Here is a 17,451-nt window from a genome sequence, read left to right as displayed (position 1 = left end):
ATCATTGGATGATAGACGATCTACTTCTGGGTATTGTACATATGTAGGGGGTAATTTAGTTACCTGAAGAAACAAGAAACAGTCAGTGGTGGCTAGATCATCAGCAGAAGCTGAATATAGAGCAATGGCTCTAGGCATATGTAAACTTCTTTGGCTTCAGAAGCTGCTTCAGGAATTATAACTTCTAAACAAATTTTCTCTTCGGTTGTATTGTGACAACAAAGCAACGATTGAGATTGTAAGCAATCCGATACAGCATAATCGTACCAAACACATCGAGATTGACCGTCATTTTATCAAAGAAAAGATTAATCAGGGCCAGATCTGCATTACCTATATTCGGTCTTCTGATCAGGTGGCAGACATTCTAACCAAAGGGCTTAGCTCATTGTCTTTTTCTGAATTGACTGACAAGATGGGGCTTCGAGATATCTTCGCCTCATCTTGAGGGGGAGTATTGGAAGGATTGAGCTTAATTGGAAAAAATATCTAATTAAAGGTCCAGGGATTTATTCCGTAGCATATTCTTGATTATTCTTTGACATATTCTTGTTATTCCCTATCTATATTTGGGTCTACATATTTGTATTTATAGGTCTTTGTACACACTTTTGATTTAGAGTGAAGAAAAATAAAAATAAATATCTCCTTCTCTTTTTCATCATTCACCGTGATATTGGGGATAGGTGCAATATACCATGGTACGTTCACTTTTTTTTTTACATAGATAAGGATCACACGACTCTAGTATAAGTCATCTCTAATCATATCACCAAATCCAATCTCCAGAATACTCAGCGATAAAAGAAACAACCCAACCTACCATACTGTTTGTCTCTCGAAAGATATAGCGGACAAACATATTGGTAGACTTTCGGATGGAAGCCCAAATATTATGGAATAATGGATGGGTCTCCAGCTGTCTCGTATCATCCCAGATCCAATCGATAACGACCATTGAGTCGCCTTCAATGCATATCCTCTCCGTTCGCAACTTTCGTCTAGTACAGATGATGCTCATCTAGACAGCTCAAAGATCCACACTTAAGACGGAGGGCTTAATAAGATACGAGCCCCCGCTGCTAATAATCTGACATCCGATCTCCGAATGACAAAGCCAGCACCATCCCTGCCATTCTTGACACAGCCGTCAAAATTGACCTTGACAAACCTCAAAGGTGGGGGCTCACAAAAAATGAAGATAATCCTTTGGTTCACTGTAGAAGCAGCATGAAAGTCCCAGGATTCGGAGGTGTCTAGGATGAGATAGCGGCATCAAAACGACAGTATTTCTTGATCAGACCAATAGCTCTCTCCAGCACTTGATGAGCAAGCGCCACCTCAATTTCGAAGACTAGACTGCTCTTAAAAAGTCAAATCTGATAGGCGACATATGCCATCCTCCCATCCCAGGTTCCCACCTGCCCTCCGATTGTACTCCGACAAATCAAATCCAAGAAGGGCTCCATCTAAGAGCCATCGGTTGCCTCCCAAGATTGGCCACCCATCCTCCTTCAAATCAGTCTCACTCTCAAACAGCGCAGGATAGCGTGCTCCATCAACTCCTCCAGACCTCAGATCGAATAGACAATCAGGAGGTCCATATCACTGTTCCTAAGCAGCATATGAGTCCAAAGCTGATTTCAAGCAACCTTCCAAATAAAGAGCCTCACTCTAGGACGAGCAGTCGCCCTCCAAATTCAAACAATCTTGATCCTCCTTTGTGGCATTATCCCACAAATCACGGAGAGATCCCTTATCGAGATCTTGAGGCAGCACAAACTGCCCTACGCCCTCACATCCTATGTCCTATGGATAGACATCAGGGTGACAAAAATTTGATCAACAAACGAACCGTCAAATAAACATGTAATGTCCTAAACTCTCCAAGCCCCATCATCAGTGGTAAACAAATCACAGACCTACAGATGGTCATCCATTTCCATACTAATATAAATCAACCATCTGAAAGGAAGAAAATTAGATATCCAAATATCCTAACTCACATCAATTGATGTTACATTCTCAATCAACCATTTGATCTAGGCAAGCACAGCAAGAGTTTTAAACACAGATCTCTTTTCAGATGAAAGAGTATCCATGAATAACCCAAATTTGAGACCTTTGACTCTACATTCCATATCGAACCTCCATCATCCTACTCTACAAATAATTATATTGAAAATAATATCTTGCAGTATATCCAATAATCACAACCTCTCTTCCGCCCAACCAACGGTGAGAGAATTCTAAAACCCCCACCCCTCTTCACTTTAAACGCTAATGTTCGTCAGGCATTACCTGGAGTTTGGTTTGTACGAAGTCTAGCATATACGACGAATTAAAATACTACCAAATAACTACAACAGATTTAAAAATTCAAAACACCGCATGACGTATTAAGTAGTGCACAACACGCCGTTTTCAAATCTAAAAGCCAGCCACGTACGGCACCAAGACAAAGATTCAATGAACCCACCATTATTCTACCAAAATTAAAAAAAGAACCAACTATCAGGCACTGCTGCTTGTGCTGGCCTGTGGCTGTGCTTATTTTGCTTCAGTGATCCACGCCGCCCCGATTTGTTACGGTTTTGTAATGGTTGTAGGTCCTCTCTAGTAGCTGACATAACCATCATACTGTGCATCACTTTTTTATTCGCAATATGGCTTCCACATCCTCACGGGAGAACGGGAAAAAAAAAAAATTCATAATCATAACCACCCAGCTTTACCTCAGCTACTTGAGATCGACTTTACGTATGCTACTTCGCCGGGATGCTTCTGACATGGTTCACTTTCATCTTCAATGAGACCCCGAGCATGCACCTTTATAAGGACCTCCTTCCCCCGAGAATACACTCTTCCCAATGCCAACTATCTTTACCAACCATCCCAACTATTGTCCCACCAGCCAAATCTACTTGCATAAATCATAGCACGAGGCACTGATCAACAAAATGGTGTATAAACTAAGTATTGATGAATGCAACTTCACGAAACATTAATAAAGCCAACAGTTCGCTGACAAAAGACAAGAGGCCACCACATGGGGTCATTTGAATCCAAAAATGAATCACTGGATGCTTGTCTATGATTCGTTATTTATCCTGCAAGCTCAAAGTCAAAGCCAAACAGTCCCAGTTGCCAAATTCAAGTGTTACCACAGGCTTAGACCACAGAGGGGATTCACACAGCACATTCCATATTGTCTTGGGAGTCCAAAAGAACTGCATAGGAATGATATCATCATTTCGGGTCGGAAGAAAGGAGCAGCATCTGTTCAGTAAGATGCTCCATATTCTGTGCATTGGCCCAGCCATTCTCTGGTCCTGACTGGATCTCCTTTGCTTCCAGTATGCTCAGCTCAGCCTCGGTCTCTTCCGTTAGAGGACTAGAAAGAAATTCTTCCCAAAATGAGTCAATGATGCCTGGAAGCATCGGATCGTCATCCAATGTATCAATGTTAGTATCAGCAGATACCTTTTCCGTCTCAATTGGAACTGCTGCGCCATCCATTCCTGCTGTAATGGGGTCGATATACAGAGTCTCGGGATCAGACATTGCAAAGTTCTCACTCAGAATGTCTACACTGTCATCAGGCATGACCCCTTCTAACCCAGGAAACTCGGGAATACTCATATCTGTTGGAGCAATGGCCTCTGGAACTGCAGATAAAATGTCATTGTTTGCAGCTGTATCCGTTGCACCTGCAGAAGCTTGTATCTCAGATACAGCTGAAGATGAGCCAACTGGTGAAAAACCAGAGCCCGATGGTACATAAGGAACCCCTGAATTAGGAGGGAGCTCTGCAAGGGTCACTCCAGAATTCTGACCTGAAGAACTACTGTCAAATGCTCCAGATGAGGAAGGAAAATTCTCTAGTAAAATATTATCAGATTTGCTTGAAGATTCTAGCCTAGGCTGAGAAGAGCCTGCTTTTAAAATCTGCCTTAGTATTGCCTTGGCTGCTTCATCTGTTAGAGGCTGATACTTGATTATCTGGCCATCTGGGGATGCACTATCACCACCCAAACTGCCTCGTTGCTTGCGGAACCTCCGTTTTTTGTTCCCCCCAGCTATGAGTCTGTTATTGTCATTCTTCTGCATCAACTGCGCTAAAAAGCCTGGGCTTTGCAAGGCCTTTGCCAAGAACGACATCATTTGTTGCTGGCGCCTTTCCATTCCTTCAAGGCGTTTGCCTAAGGTTCGTAACTGATGATCTGTGGACTGCTGCTGCTGCCTCAGCTTGACCAGTTCCTGCATGAGTACATTCTTGTCTCTCTTCAGCCTCTCAATTTCCTCCTCCAACCCAAACTTCCCCACCTCAACACAAGCTGAAAGTGAAGCATTCTCTGGTTGAGGCTGCTGTGTTTGACCATGCGCATGAGAGGGTTTTCTTCTATTAATGATCTTTAGTAGATCATTTCGACCTCTCAGAAATCCCTCATTAGCAAATTCCCATCGATCAGGATCTACTTTCCTGAAACCCTGCTCAAACAACCCGAATAATCACCGTATGAAAACAACTAATCAAACCAGTACAAATGTTTTCCAAAGAAACAAGCAGCTTTGCAATAGACAAAAGACATTAAAAAAAAAAAAAAAAAAAACAAGCGGGCGAGAGAGAGAGAGAGAGAGAGAGGGAACATTTGATTGGAAACTGAATATCAAATACTCAGTAAGCTAAGGGACCAACTGCTGACATAGCTAAACCCAGCAAGAAGCCAAGAAGAAAATGATGGAACAGTTGACTAACTTGATGGCGAGTTGTTTGAGAACGAGGGCTAATCAGATTGATTTTAAAAGTGTTTCCTTAGAAAACATGCTATCATAAAGAAATCTGCAAGCTGATCCACATTGATGGGATGAGGCATCCATACTGAGTTGTAACAATAACCAACAGGTGAACTCAAGATTAAGAGCTTGAGATGCTCCCAGTCTATTTCATGCAGGAATGATTCATTTCAAAGAGTAAGAAAGAATCCATGTAGAGTGGCCGGTATGCAAACTATTGACCAAGTTATGATGACTAATTCAAAAAATTGTGTCATGGAGTGGACCAGTAGCTGCTAATAATTCATCTATTGAACAGGAAGTACAGCTGGTCTCCTTGAATCATCAGGACCTGGTAAAAATAAGGCATCATTACCAAAGTAAAAGGCAATAAGTATTAAACCGTTCACATTATATATGGACCATTGACCTGTATTGCAGCAGCATATTACAATACAATACAGATTGATATCATAGACCAACATTTAGTTTATGTAAAGTGAGAAATGATCCTAAATTTACTTATCCAAGCTCGGCTCATTTAACTAAAACAAGCCAAAATCCAGAATAAAGTTGCTTTCCTCCTTTACAATATCCAGAGTTAATATTGAAAAAATGATCCTAAATTTACTTATCCAAGTTCAGCTCATTTAACTAAAACAAGCCAAAATCCAGAATAAAGTTGCTTTTTTCTTGTAAATCAAAAGCAAGTTTGAAAAATCAACATAAAATACTTAACCAATTGAATAGTGGAATGGTTGAAAAAGGTAAATATTCAACCAACTTCAAATAAACGGTTCATTTCCTCAATTTTCCCTAAAAAAATTGTTACTCTTTATCATCATGCTCAATCACAAGCAGGCAGCAGCTACATCATATACAGACAGATCGGTGATCGAAAACTGGAACTCTGCTGTTAAATCACAAACTAGAGAGGTTCCAAACTGAAAAATGTTAGCCTCTGTATTATTTATGTAAAACCTAAGTTTGATTTCGAATAAGACTCCTTAACAACTCTGAAAACTTGTGTTAGTCCAACTAGATTTATGTTGGGTGATTTATGTCACAAATTGACATAAAAAGTATCAATTAATATCTAAATTATCTAACTTTATTAGAAAATTGATACTTGTTATTATATTTTGCAGAAGAAGAGGTCATCAATAGAAAGAACAAGGAAAGAGGATTCCAACGGCGTAAATTTTACGCAAAACGGAGTTAAATTGATCCAGGAATTGAAGAATTAAGAAAGAAGACTCAATTGGGTCAAACCTGAGTCAAATCAGATCAAAATTGGTCAAAAATCAACTGATTTGGTGATCTGGTTAGCCGCCTGGTCCACAGCAACAGGCGCCTGGACCATGGACCCATCGGCGCACCATAAACCAGCCAATCAGCGAGTCTCGGCTCACCGCAACGCATCGCGAGCCCAATCCACGCGCGCGGTCCAGAGCTCATGAGGAGAGAGAAGAAGGTCCGAAGGGAAACCTGGTAACTTCACATCACTCGATGGTCCGATCTTCTCTGATCAAGATCCAACGCTCCACATTTTTGCGCCATCGGACGGCCACCATCGCAGCCGGTCAAGATCCAACCGTAATCAAGGCAATTGCAAGAATCAATAAACACTAGGACAACACGGGATCCTTCTGCAGCGCGATCCAACGGCAGCGCTTCACCCAGATCGTGATCCGACGGTCCAGAATCGCTCCCGGCTTGATTTATTAGATGAATTGGGTCCTTTAGATGAAGATCGGACGGCTGAAATAATTTTTAGGATTTCTTGATGGATTTAAGTGCTTTTTGAGCGAGATTTGAGCCCCTAAACCCCCCTAACAGCCCTCTAAAACCTCTTAGTCCCACATCTAAAGTTTTGAAAACCTTATAACCCCCAAATGCCTATAAAAAGCCCCCAAAGGCCCTTGTTTTAATGATTCTTTCCTTCCGATCAAGCTTGTAACCCTAGATAGTGGGGTTTTTAGCTTTCTTCTCAAGCCACGAGCTTTGAGGTTTTTGTAATAATTTTTTTTTTTATATAAAATCTTATTTTTATGCAATTTTATCTCTTTACATTATGCAATTTATTTTTCTTGCAATTAGGATAGTTTAATTTATGCAATTTAATTTTATGCAATTAGGTTAGTTTAATTTATGAAATTAGGATAGTTTATTTTTCTGCATTTAAATTTTGCAAGTAGATTTAGATCATGTCTAGCTAAGCATCCCTTCTAGGGTTTGCGATGAAGCTAGATCATGAGTAGGGGTTTTACATAGGGTTCTTTCTTTTTCTTAGGATTTCTTTTTCTTCCTCTTTTGCCAAGAATTTTTGATGAACTACAGTTGGGTCAGAGTCCCTTCATAGTTCATGCTTGATTCAGTGCATAGGAGGAGAAAACCCTAAGAAATCCTAGTTACTACTCCCCTGTGAAGAATCTTGATGGGTTATCGTTGGGCCTTAATCCCTTCATAATCTATGCTTGGAAAAGACAAGAGGAGTAGTCGTTAGGATCAATAAGAAAAATTCTAGGTAGAATTCCCTAATCTAGATCTAGTGGATTCAAAAACCCTAGATCCTTAATCTTATTGTCTTTAGCAAACAACTTTCGATTTTCGATTTTCGTTAAAGCTTGCTTGAGCATAGATTTGAAAATCGTTTTTAAACCAAGTCTCTGTGGGATCGACCCGTACTCGCTGGTCGTGCTACTCTGCACACTGTGCGCTTGCGGTTTTATTTACAAATTTTAAGATTTGCACATCAAGTTTTTGGCGCCGTTGCCGGGGATTCGGTGTTTTAAATTGTTTTCAAATATTTGTTCTTCGTGCTTTATAACTCTCTTTCTTTTTCCTTTAGGTTTCTAGATTTAGTTGGTGATTGCTGGAAAACTCAGGTACGCTTCTAATTTCTCTTTTATTATTTTAAGTTAATTACTTTTCCTTTTAGACCTAATCATTTGAATTTACTTAATCACAAAAAAAAAAAAAAAAAAAAAAATAAAACAAAACAAAAGACATTTCATAATCGTGAAGTAAAATATCAAAATAAAAAAAAAATTAAATTAAAATCTTTTACATTCTTGGTCATCTTGTTTATTTGCATTTGCATTTTCATAATTAATCTAAGGGCATCAACCCATTAACAAGATAAGGTGGGGATTTCATTACCCTTCCTTAGCCCAAAAACCATCTCCATCATATTGCATTACCTAGACCTTTAATCTTAAAATCAATTAGACGTCAACCTTAAGGAATTCGAGCTCAATAGGACAAGGAACCCTAAGAGTTCTACCAAGTTTGAGTTGTTTGATTAGTTGGTGTCTAGACAAGTCCCCGAGGGTGGTTTGTTAAATTGGTTCAGTTGCTGGCCTGGCCAACTCGTTTGGTGTCTAGAAAGGCAATGATGAGTGAACCTCCCACCTCTTATACTTACCTGGCTAACTAGTTGATCAATCTCCACTTGAAAGGCTTGAAGGGTCATCTTGGAACAGTTAGGAGCTGTCTAGATTTAGGTTAACCCTAGGATAGATTGAGTTTAATTTATTGTTTCACTTGTTTGAAAAATAAAAAAAAAATTATTAAAATTTAAACTAATTTGGTTACTTTTCTTTAGATTTAAGACTCCTTAGGATCTTTTCTTTAGAATTTTTTCTCTTTTCTTTCTTTTTCTTATACATAAAAATTTTATAAAAAAAAAATTGTATAAACATCGAGAACCGTACACCTCCTGTGTGGAGAAGAGTGTCGGGTCGTCTAGTTAGAATTGAGTCAATTCCTGTTGTTCCAATGGCTGAACTAATCCAACCCATGACCCTTAAGGATTTGTATTATCCAGTTGGCTCCATCCAACCATCTTGTATCAGGTTGCCACAACCCACAGCTAACAATTTTGAAATCAAACCTCAAATCATAAATATGCTTCCAAAATTCACAGGATTAGAGGATGCTTATATATTTATTAGAGAATTTGAGGAGGTATGTGCAACCATGAAACTGCAATTAACAGAGGATGAGGTCAAACTTAGATTAATCAACTTTGCCCTTAAGGATAATGCTAAGAAGTGGCTTTATAGTCTGCCAAACCATTCTATCACTACCTGGGAGGGCTTTGTGAGAACATTTTTGAAAAAGTATTTCTCCCATCATAAAATAGCTACGATTAGGAATGAAATAAATCAATTTTACCAACTAGCTGGTGAATCATTTTGGAAGTACTTTGATCGTTTCAAGAATCTTTTGACCCAATGCCCACACCATGGAATAGAAACTTGGAGACTATGCCAGATCATCTATGAGAGGTTAGATTCAAACTCAAGAACCATGCTAGAGTCCTTGTGCCAAGGCCAATTTATGGACAAAGAAACTACTGAAGCTTGGCAATTCTTAGAAGACCTAGCCGAGAAAAATTTACAGTGGGAAACAACTAGGGAACCTGATAAAGCTACACCTTCAAGAGGAGGAATGCATCAAATTCAACAAACCCTAGCATCAGAGGCCAAGATTGCAACCTTAACACGTAGATTGGAAGCCTTAGAATTACAGAGACCAGCCAATATAAATCAAATATCTGCACCCATGTGTAAAGGGTGCAATGTACCAGATCATGTCTTAGAAGAATGTTCCTACTCGAATGAGTGTGCACAGGTGAATGCCACCTATCAAGGACCATTGAACAATCCTTATGCACCCACATATAACTCAGGTTGGAGGAATCACCCGAATTTCTCATGGTCCCAGAATCCTAATGTAGGCATCCAAATTTCAATCAGCAAAATCTAAGGTCCAACCCAGTGATGAACAACCCGCCAGGCTTCCATGATAATGACAAGAAAATTACCTCTTTAGAGAAAAGCCTAGAAGCCATGATGAAGACACATACCAGCTTTATGCAAACCACGGGTCAACTCATAAATAATAACACCCAAGCTATAGCCCGTCTGGAAATGCAAGTAAGTCAGCTGGCTTCGACCATTAGTGAACGAGAACATGGTAGGTTACCTAGCCAACCTGAGCCAAATCTTAGGAACCAAAATGGTCCACGACCCCAACAAGGAAACCAAGTTAATGGTGTAAATGCCATTCATACCTTAAGATCGGGAAAACAAATAGACAATAAGAATCTTGATGGGTTATCGTTGGGCCTTAATCCCTTCATAATCTATGCTTGGGAAAGACAAGAGGAGTAATCGTTAGGATCAATAAGAAAAATTCTAGGTAGAATTCCCTAATCTAGATCTAGTGGATTCAAAAACCCTAGATCCTTAATCTTATTGTCTTTAGCAAACAACTTTCGATTTTCGATTTTCGTTAAAGCTCGCTTGAGCATAGATTTGAAAATCGTTTTTAAACCAAGTCTCTGTGGGATCGATCCGTACTCGCTGGTCGTGCTACTCTGCACACTGTGCGCTTGCGGTTTTATTTACAAATTTTAAGATTTGCACATCATTGGGGGTGCTACCAGATTGACTGGAAGACATCACACAAATAGTCTCCACCCACTCAGTCCTCTCTCTCTCAAACAAGAGATCATGTGGACCTTTTTGTGAGCGGTCTCTCTTCCAGACATTACCCAATAAGGACAATTCAGATTTCAAAGTGAGCAAATAGATTGAATTTTAAAGGTTTATGATACTTTCTTCATGGACAAAGAAAAATCCAACAAAACTTGAGGCTATATGACCATAGCAAATGAAAAATATGATATTATCTTTGCTTGTAGTTTTTATTTACTCGCTAAAAAAACAGGTTACAAATATATCCATATATATACACATATATTTGTATTATATCTTTAAGGTACTTGCACATGCTATATTACTATTACTTCAGTAATGCATCATCACATATAAAGAATATTAACAATATCTTAAATTAGCCACCATATGTTTTTGTGAAGATAAAATGAAAGAACTGGTAAACATGCTTCATGCTGTTTGTAATGTAAAAAAAATAAATTAATAATGATTATTCAAATTTAACTCCATGGACAGAAACAATTGAACCATGAACAATGAAGCTGTGTTCATTTATTTTATTCATTGACATACATAATAATTTTGTCAAATGATGTACAATTAACTTTAATAAAATTAAATGTATGGAATGAACTATTGAGGATAAGTATGGTATGAGAATACTAAGAGCTACAAAAACATCTCTTGAGTCCCTTTGGAAAATTTGTTTCCTCTTCCTTCTATTATATATCCAGACTCGAGGTATGAGCAGTGACTAAACAAGAGATTTCAAGCAAAACAAGACATTTACAAATGTAAGGAGAAAGAAACATAAGGATTAAAAAGAATGAAGAATGAACCGGACAGGAAAACAAAAAAGGGAGCACAAACAGGCATAATAATGAGGTTGGTTAAGGAGAGCAATTAGAAAAAGAAGTAGCTCCAACAAAAATCCAATGAAGGAACAGGAAGAAAAAGAAGAGGAGGGCTAAACAGGGATACTCAAGAGATCGGTTGGTTAAGAAGGGCAAAAAGAAAAAGAAGGTATCCAGTAAATATAAGAAAAATCAAACAAATTGTCTTTGTCTAATTCTCCAATATACTGGCTTCCAGATAAATCATGCACCACCAAAAAATAAAAAACCCACACATATACACTAAAACTAATTTAGCTGGTCTCTTTAATGTGCCAGGCAATGACACCACTATAAATGTCAGATAGTCACAACCCTCCACATGAGAAACATCCCCATCAGAAATCTACCAGTACCGACTCAAAATAAAAGACTAACAAACCTTTCAATAACCAAGAAGAGAGGGTCTGAATTACATGTTTGTACAAGTCTATCAAAATTGTACCTTTAGTTTCTAATTTTCAAAATTTCTTGTACTCTCATAGACTGATAAACTATATTCCCAAATTTCAAAATTTTTCTCCCACAATAATTACTTATGAAGAAATACCATCCTAGCTAATCCTGGATTCATATTTCTATTGTTCAAATATACGAGGAATTTTTTATAATTCTTATCGTTTTGCAGGGGTTCGAGGCATTTCTCATTCCAGATGTAGCAAATTTTCAGGATATTAATGACTCTCACTAGATGGCAAAATGAAAGGTTACGCACACCTCCTCCAAAGAACAAAATAAAGAAGGAAAAGATGACAACAATAATGGTTATGCAATATAGGTCGGAGTGGAGCCACCAACTTCCAATGTACAATTTTATATATACAAGGTTCAAACACTCAATTTCATTTTCAAATACAGTTACATTAACAGCTTTAGGCTTCCGTAGTTTAAGCTTCAATTTCAAAGTTTCAGTCCAAAAATATTTAAAGCAAAAAGAAACTAAGAAGAAAGTCAAAAAATAAAGAAAATAAACTAAATCATATTATTTTGGTACATTTGGGTGCTTCATTTTGGCAGTTTTGCACATAAACAGTCATAATTTTTTTTAAATAAAATAAAATATTTAAAAATAATTTAATTTGGCTGAATAAATTTCTAAAACTGCCCCATGTGTTGCATAAGTTTCAGACAGGATCCAGACTAGTCATTTTGGTTTTGGTGATATAGACAAACTACAACCAAATATTCATCAATGCAAAGAGAAGAATAAAAGCATTATAAAATGATGAATTAGATGGAGAAAATGAAAGAAGAGGAGTGAACATGGGACTCCCCTATTTATTCTTTCTAATAAAGTCATCTAACACCAATACAGATGCCCATCAGTTACACAGGTACAAGTCAATTTTACCAGTTCTGGCAGTATTTTGCTCATAGGAATAGAATGATTGTTCAATTATTTTACAAATTCTACCAGGGGCACATACTGTCAAACTTTACTTAGGAAATGTGATAATAATAAACACATGAAGCAAGATGCAGAAGATTTTAAATTAATGATGAAAAAGACGAAATCCCCTTCTGTGTATTGAGCATTCTATAATTTCTTCTTGATAACTGCTATATAGACAATTCAAGTTTGCAGATCTTTATTTATTTGGTATAACAGCAAAAATGGCTGGTAAAACCTCATGATTATGATATAAGAGGGCTATTTTGCACAAATAGCATAATGAGGTGCAAAGAAATTGGAAGAGAAAACTAATTCAATGTGTCAAGTGGTCTTGGAGATGAAACAAGAAGATTATATAAGAAATCAAACAGCTGGAGATACTGCAGGAGCACTGGCTAGTCATAGAACATCATAATGTTAATACCATTGGAGGACTGCTTCAGTTCACAGGTTATCACAGTAATTTATGTCAAACAGAAAACAAATTTATGAAAATTAACTTTTTTTTCAATTAAATTGAGCAATTTAGGTTTATTGAGAACTAAAATTAGAATGGCACTAAGATGTTATGGTTGGTCTATGGTTAGTTAGAAGATATGGTTTAAAACTCAATATGGATAAGGAAAATCAAATTTTAGTTTCAATAATTATCTAGGTTACATTTAAGAAGAATTACAGTTCATCTAGGTTGATCATAAGCTGATTCATAAAATCATTGAAATCAGTAAAAAAAAAAAAAAAAAAACTAAATTAATGAAATATTGGATTCCTAATAGAAAGGCTCTTGCCTCTTATGCCTCTCAATTCCATGGCATGGCAAATGGACTTTTCAATAAAACAAGCCTTTTTTCTAATGAAAATCACATCTTTTTCTTCCTGTTCTTGTTCATTGTCTCTTCCCCTCTTTATGTCTTATCCTCTTTTGCCTTCGATAGTTTATATTCCTTACCTCTCCTTTACCCTCTTCCTTTCTTCCTTCTTTTTCATTCGTCCCTGTCCTTCTCCTTTCCTTTCTTTTCCATCTTTTCTTTTTCTCTTCTGTAGTTGTTTCTTCTTTCAACAATTAGACATCAAATCATGAATATCTTTTTTCCCTCTATTTCATTATTTCTCTTCTTCTAAACTTCTTCTCTTTATGTAAGATTTCTTGATCAAAAATTCGTTATCAAATTGATTTTCTACAAATTCAGATTCAAATCATAAACAAGGTTCACTGACATTCCTAACACTCAACCATAACTCACAACTTAAACCCTAGATTCATCTTACCCCTCCAGACTTCAAGTTTAAGACCATGTTTCCTAGAAACCCTTCAAATCAATAACAGTCATCCTGTTTACATCGCAGAACATGAAGCAGTTTGATAAGTGCTCACCAGAAGTGCGGAAAGAGGAGTTCCCAGTAATTATAACCAAATTATAATATTCAACATTCCAATTCTTTTATGACTAGCAGAGGAAAAGAAGTATCCTTTGCAGCAATCTTTTTTCTCACAAGTAGTGAGGTTTCCAAAGTTAACAAAAACAGCTTTTAAGCTTACCACCTCTTCCCTTATTTTTATGTTGCGTTTTTCTCCAATCTATAATTATTTTTCATCTCCATATCTATAATGATCTCACCATCGACACTATTCATGTTCACCAATAACACCATCCACCCAGCCATATTCCGTGCATTCGTCTAGGAACCGCCTTCAATCCATATTTATTACCACACCCTTCAAGAAATTCAACAACCCAATTCTAATATCGTATAAAAGTTACCATCTTTATTTAAACCAATGAAAAAAAACCCACTATTTACATCGTCGAGACCAAATAAAATTATAGAAAAAAGACACTAGAAACAGGAAATCACGAATACGAATTGAAGAATCCAAAGAAGCCGATCGCAATCAAAAGAAAGAAAGAGGTAAAAACGGGGAAGAGATGGACGAAAGGCGTACATATGTGTTAAGCTGGCGGACGAAGCTGGAGAAGTTGTTGTGCTTAAAGTACTTGGGGAGGAGATCCCGGGCGAACTCTGGCGTGTTCCACACCACGAAGCTGTTATTCGCCGTTCCCCACGACACGATTGCGTCCGTCGCGGGATCGTCCACCATTTCGTACGTCTTGCTCAGGAACGGTGGCGGCGCGTTCCCGTTCAGGTTGGGCTTCGCGCTCGCCGCCACTGCCACCCTTTCCCCTCCGCCACCGCTACCACCGCCGTTGCCGTCCATCCCTCCTCCCCACTCCGATTTCGCAAACCTCACGGCAATCAGACCGCGGTCATCCGATCTTAGAACGAACGATCAAAAATTCGGGTTTTAGGAAACGAATTCATCTCAAAGTGAACAAAAACACGGATGGTGGAGCGGGCGAGGAGGAGCGGCGAACCGATTCGAGCCTTCAGGGCTTTTGAGAACCGGCGCTAAGAAAAACGATTTAAAAAACCGAGAAGAAGGTGCAAAAAGGCACCCCTTTTAGGGCGTGACGACGGCGACCGGTCTCGTGTGGACCTGGAAGTCAAATGCCCCTGGACTTTGCTGATTATATCGCAACCACCCTACTTTGCGGGTGCCAACTTCGATTCAGTTCGGACAAGAATTGATTGGCTAAAGAACGACGGCGAGGGGATGGTTTGGGATGAATCCGACGGCTGTTATAGACCGATGGAGAAGGCCATTGAAGTTTGACCGTGGCTGAAACTTCTTGACCCCCGGAACCTGAAAAAAAAGAAATTCTTCGATCTTTTTTGGTGAACAAACTACTTCGATCTTAAGTAGCGCTAATTCGATATTTCGAGACAAATTGTGGGTGAAAGCCCAATAATCCGGAGGGATGGACGGGCGGCAGGCCGTGGATGACCGTGGATGACAGGTGTCCGGCATCCACGTGCGTGAGAATTATTCATTAGAACAGTCCTACTCTCTTTCTATATATTATCATACAATAAAAAATTAGAATATTATTTAAAAAATAATTTTATATTTAAAATAACAAAAATTCTCAGCTAATGATTAAAATGAGTTTTTTTTTTTTTTCATTCATCAAGATTGGATAACTACAAATTTTTTTTTAATAATAAATAATATGATAATTTTTATTGAGCGATCCAAAATATAAGTGATGGGATAGTTTTATTTAATAATTTTTCGATTACAAAAGATTCAAACAAGAGGACATGTTGGATAGAAAATGGGACTTCCGATCTCACTTTATCTCAACTAAAATCACCATTTAACACAATTCATCCGTTTTTTATCAACACCAACCAACGAGGCCCATGTCATGCAAACCCTGTGAGTCAGCCAATAACATAATACCATCCACATGATAGCGGTGTGTGGAAATGGTGCTAGTGGTTGGGTAATGCCATGCAGCCTAGGACGACTACCAAGCCAATGTCCTGTACCATTGTATGATTGAGTTGGGCCTGTAGTATCTTACACTTTTGAAGCTACTCTTGCTTTGTTTTTATTTAATTGGATAAAATATAAATTTTTTAGTCTATTAGATATAGACGTTTGTTAGAAGCATATCATCAGAAAGATGAATCCAAATTTATATTCCCAATTATATAGCAAAGATGTTTATAGAGACATAAAACTCTAATAAGAGTTTACATTGAGATAAAATACAGAAATTATCGTAAAATTTTAACCCCAAATTCAAATAAAATTAATTTTTATTTTTAAATAAAAATTTCTAATTTTTGTATTTATTTCTGACAGAAGTGTGTCTATCTTATTTTCAGATGGTCCTCTGTCATCATGTTTTAGAAACCTTTGGCCATTAACCTTCCTCGCGTGTGTACTAAACAATTCTATGTGGTACTTGGTGGAATTCAACTCGATACACTGAAGATAAAAATTTAGCTTTGATGGTCCAAAAATGCGCATTTTGAAAGAGTGGATCTAACTTTTTAAACCCTTATCAGTTGTACAATATTGACAACTCAGTGAGCAACGGAATGTAACGGGAGCATGAGCTTCGCCATTAAATTGTCAAAGAAATTTTGAGAATGTTGGTATTGCCATTGCATTTTCAAGTAAACTTTGAGAACATGGAAGGCGATATAGGAGGTGCAGTTAGAATTAGATCTACGAATTGATTTGCATTAATTAGTCTTTTCTTCAAATCTATGAAAAATACAAGAAAATTCGCCAGGAGGAGCATTGTCCCCAGGTAGCATTTAGGATGACATGGCATGGTGCCACGGAAGTGCTATACCTAATGTGACATATACAGTTGGAGGTCTCTTTTCCAAAAGAAAATCACAAGTCTCATAGCTGAAGGGCATGTCAATTTTAAACCCTTGGACCTTATGACGAATTTTAGTGATGAAATAAAATATCATTACTAAAAATAAAATTTTTATAATAAATTATAATTTTATTATACAAAATTAATTTTTGTGATGAAATCTTTTTTTGTCACGAAAGATCTGAATTATTGCAACAAAATAATAAATTTATCACAAAAAATCCTCCTATTAATTTTTAATTTTTCGGACTTTAGCACCAAATGTATTTATGATAAAAACATATGTATTTGTGATAGCTTATTTGTCATTAAAAATTATCAACTTGTGACAAAAAAATTATCACAAATAAAATCTTTCATAATTTAGTTTTCTATCTATAACAATAAAATCACTGTTGTCATTTTAAATGAAATTGTTGTGGCAAAATATTTTGTCGTAAAAAATTTAAATCATTATTTAGTTTATTGTGATGAAAGTGTTGTGTTGCAAAAAGTCATTATATTTTTTTATATTTTTTTATGATAAAAATTTGTTTGTTGTAAAAAATTTAGATTTCCTACTTTTGTTCTCTCTTTTTTTTAAATATATTACGATGAAAATATTTTGTTGTAAATAGTTAATATATTTTTTATAACAAAGGCTTGATTGTTGCAAAAAAAAATTTGATTCCCTCCTA

The 17,451-nt window shown here is 37.2% G+C and overlaps 1 protein-coding gene and 1 non-coding gene across 2 annotated transcripts; both read right to left on the bottom strand.

Moving 5' to 3' along the window:
- Positions 1-2,370: 2,370 nt before the first annotated feature.
- Positions 2,371-14,965, bottom strand: LOC105053833 (heat stress transcription factor A-1). Its single transcript, XM_010935138.4, has 2 exons — positions 14,476-14,965; positions 2,371-4,491 (listed from the first exon to the last, which is right to left on the bottom strand). Exons 1-2 carry the CDS (start codon positions 14,746-14,748, stop codon positions 3,250-3,252), a joined length of 1,515 nt encoding a protein of 504 aa, XP_010933440.1. The 5' UTR covers positions 14,749-14,965; the 3' UTR covers positions 2,371-3,249.
- Positions 8,926-9,032, bottom strand: LOC140852716 (small nucleolar RNA R71). The gene has a single exon (XR_012135618.1). It is a non-coding gene; the product is annotated as a small nucleolar RNA R71 (small nucleolar RNA).
- Positions 14,966-17,451: the final 2,486 nt, after the last annotated feature.

Source organism: Elaeis guineensis, chromosome 11 (genome assembly GCF_000442705.2).
Source record: "Elaeis guineensis isolate ETL-2024a chromosome 11, EG11, whole genome shotgun sequence".
Lineage (NCBI taxonomy): Eukaryota > Viridiplantae > Streptophyta > Magnoliopsida > Arecales > Arecaceae > Elaeis > Elaeis guineensis.
Note: the sequence above shows the minus strand (reverse complement) of the source record. Positions and strands in the feature narration are given on the sequence as shown.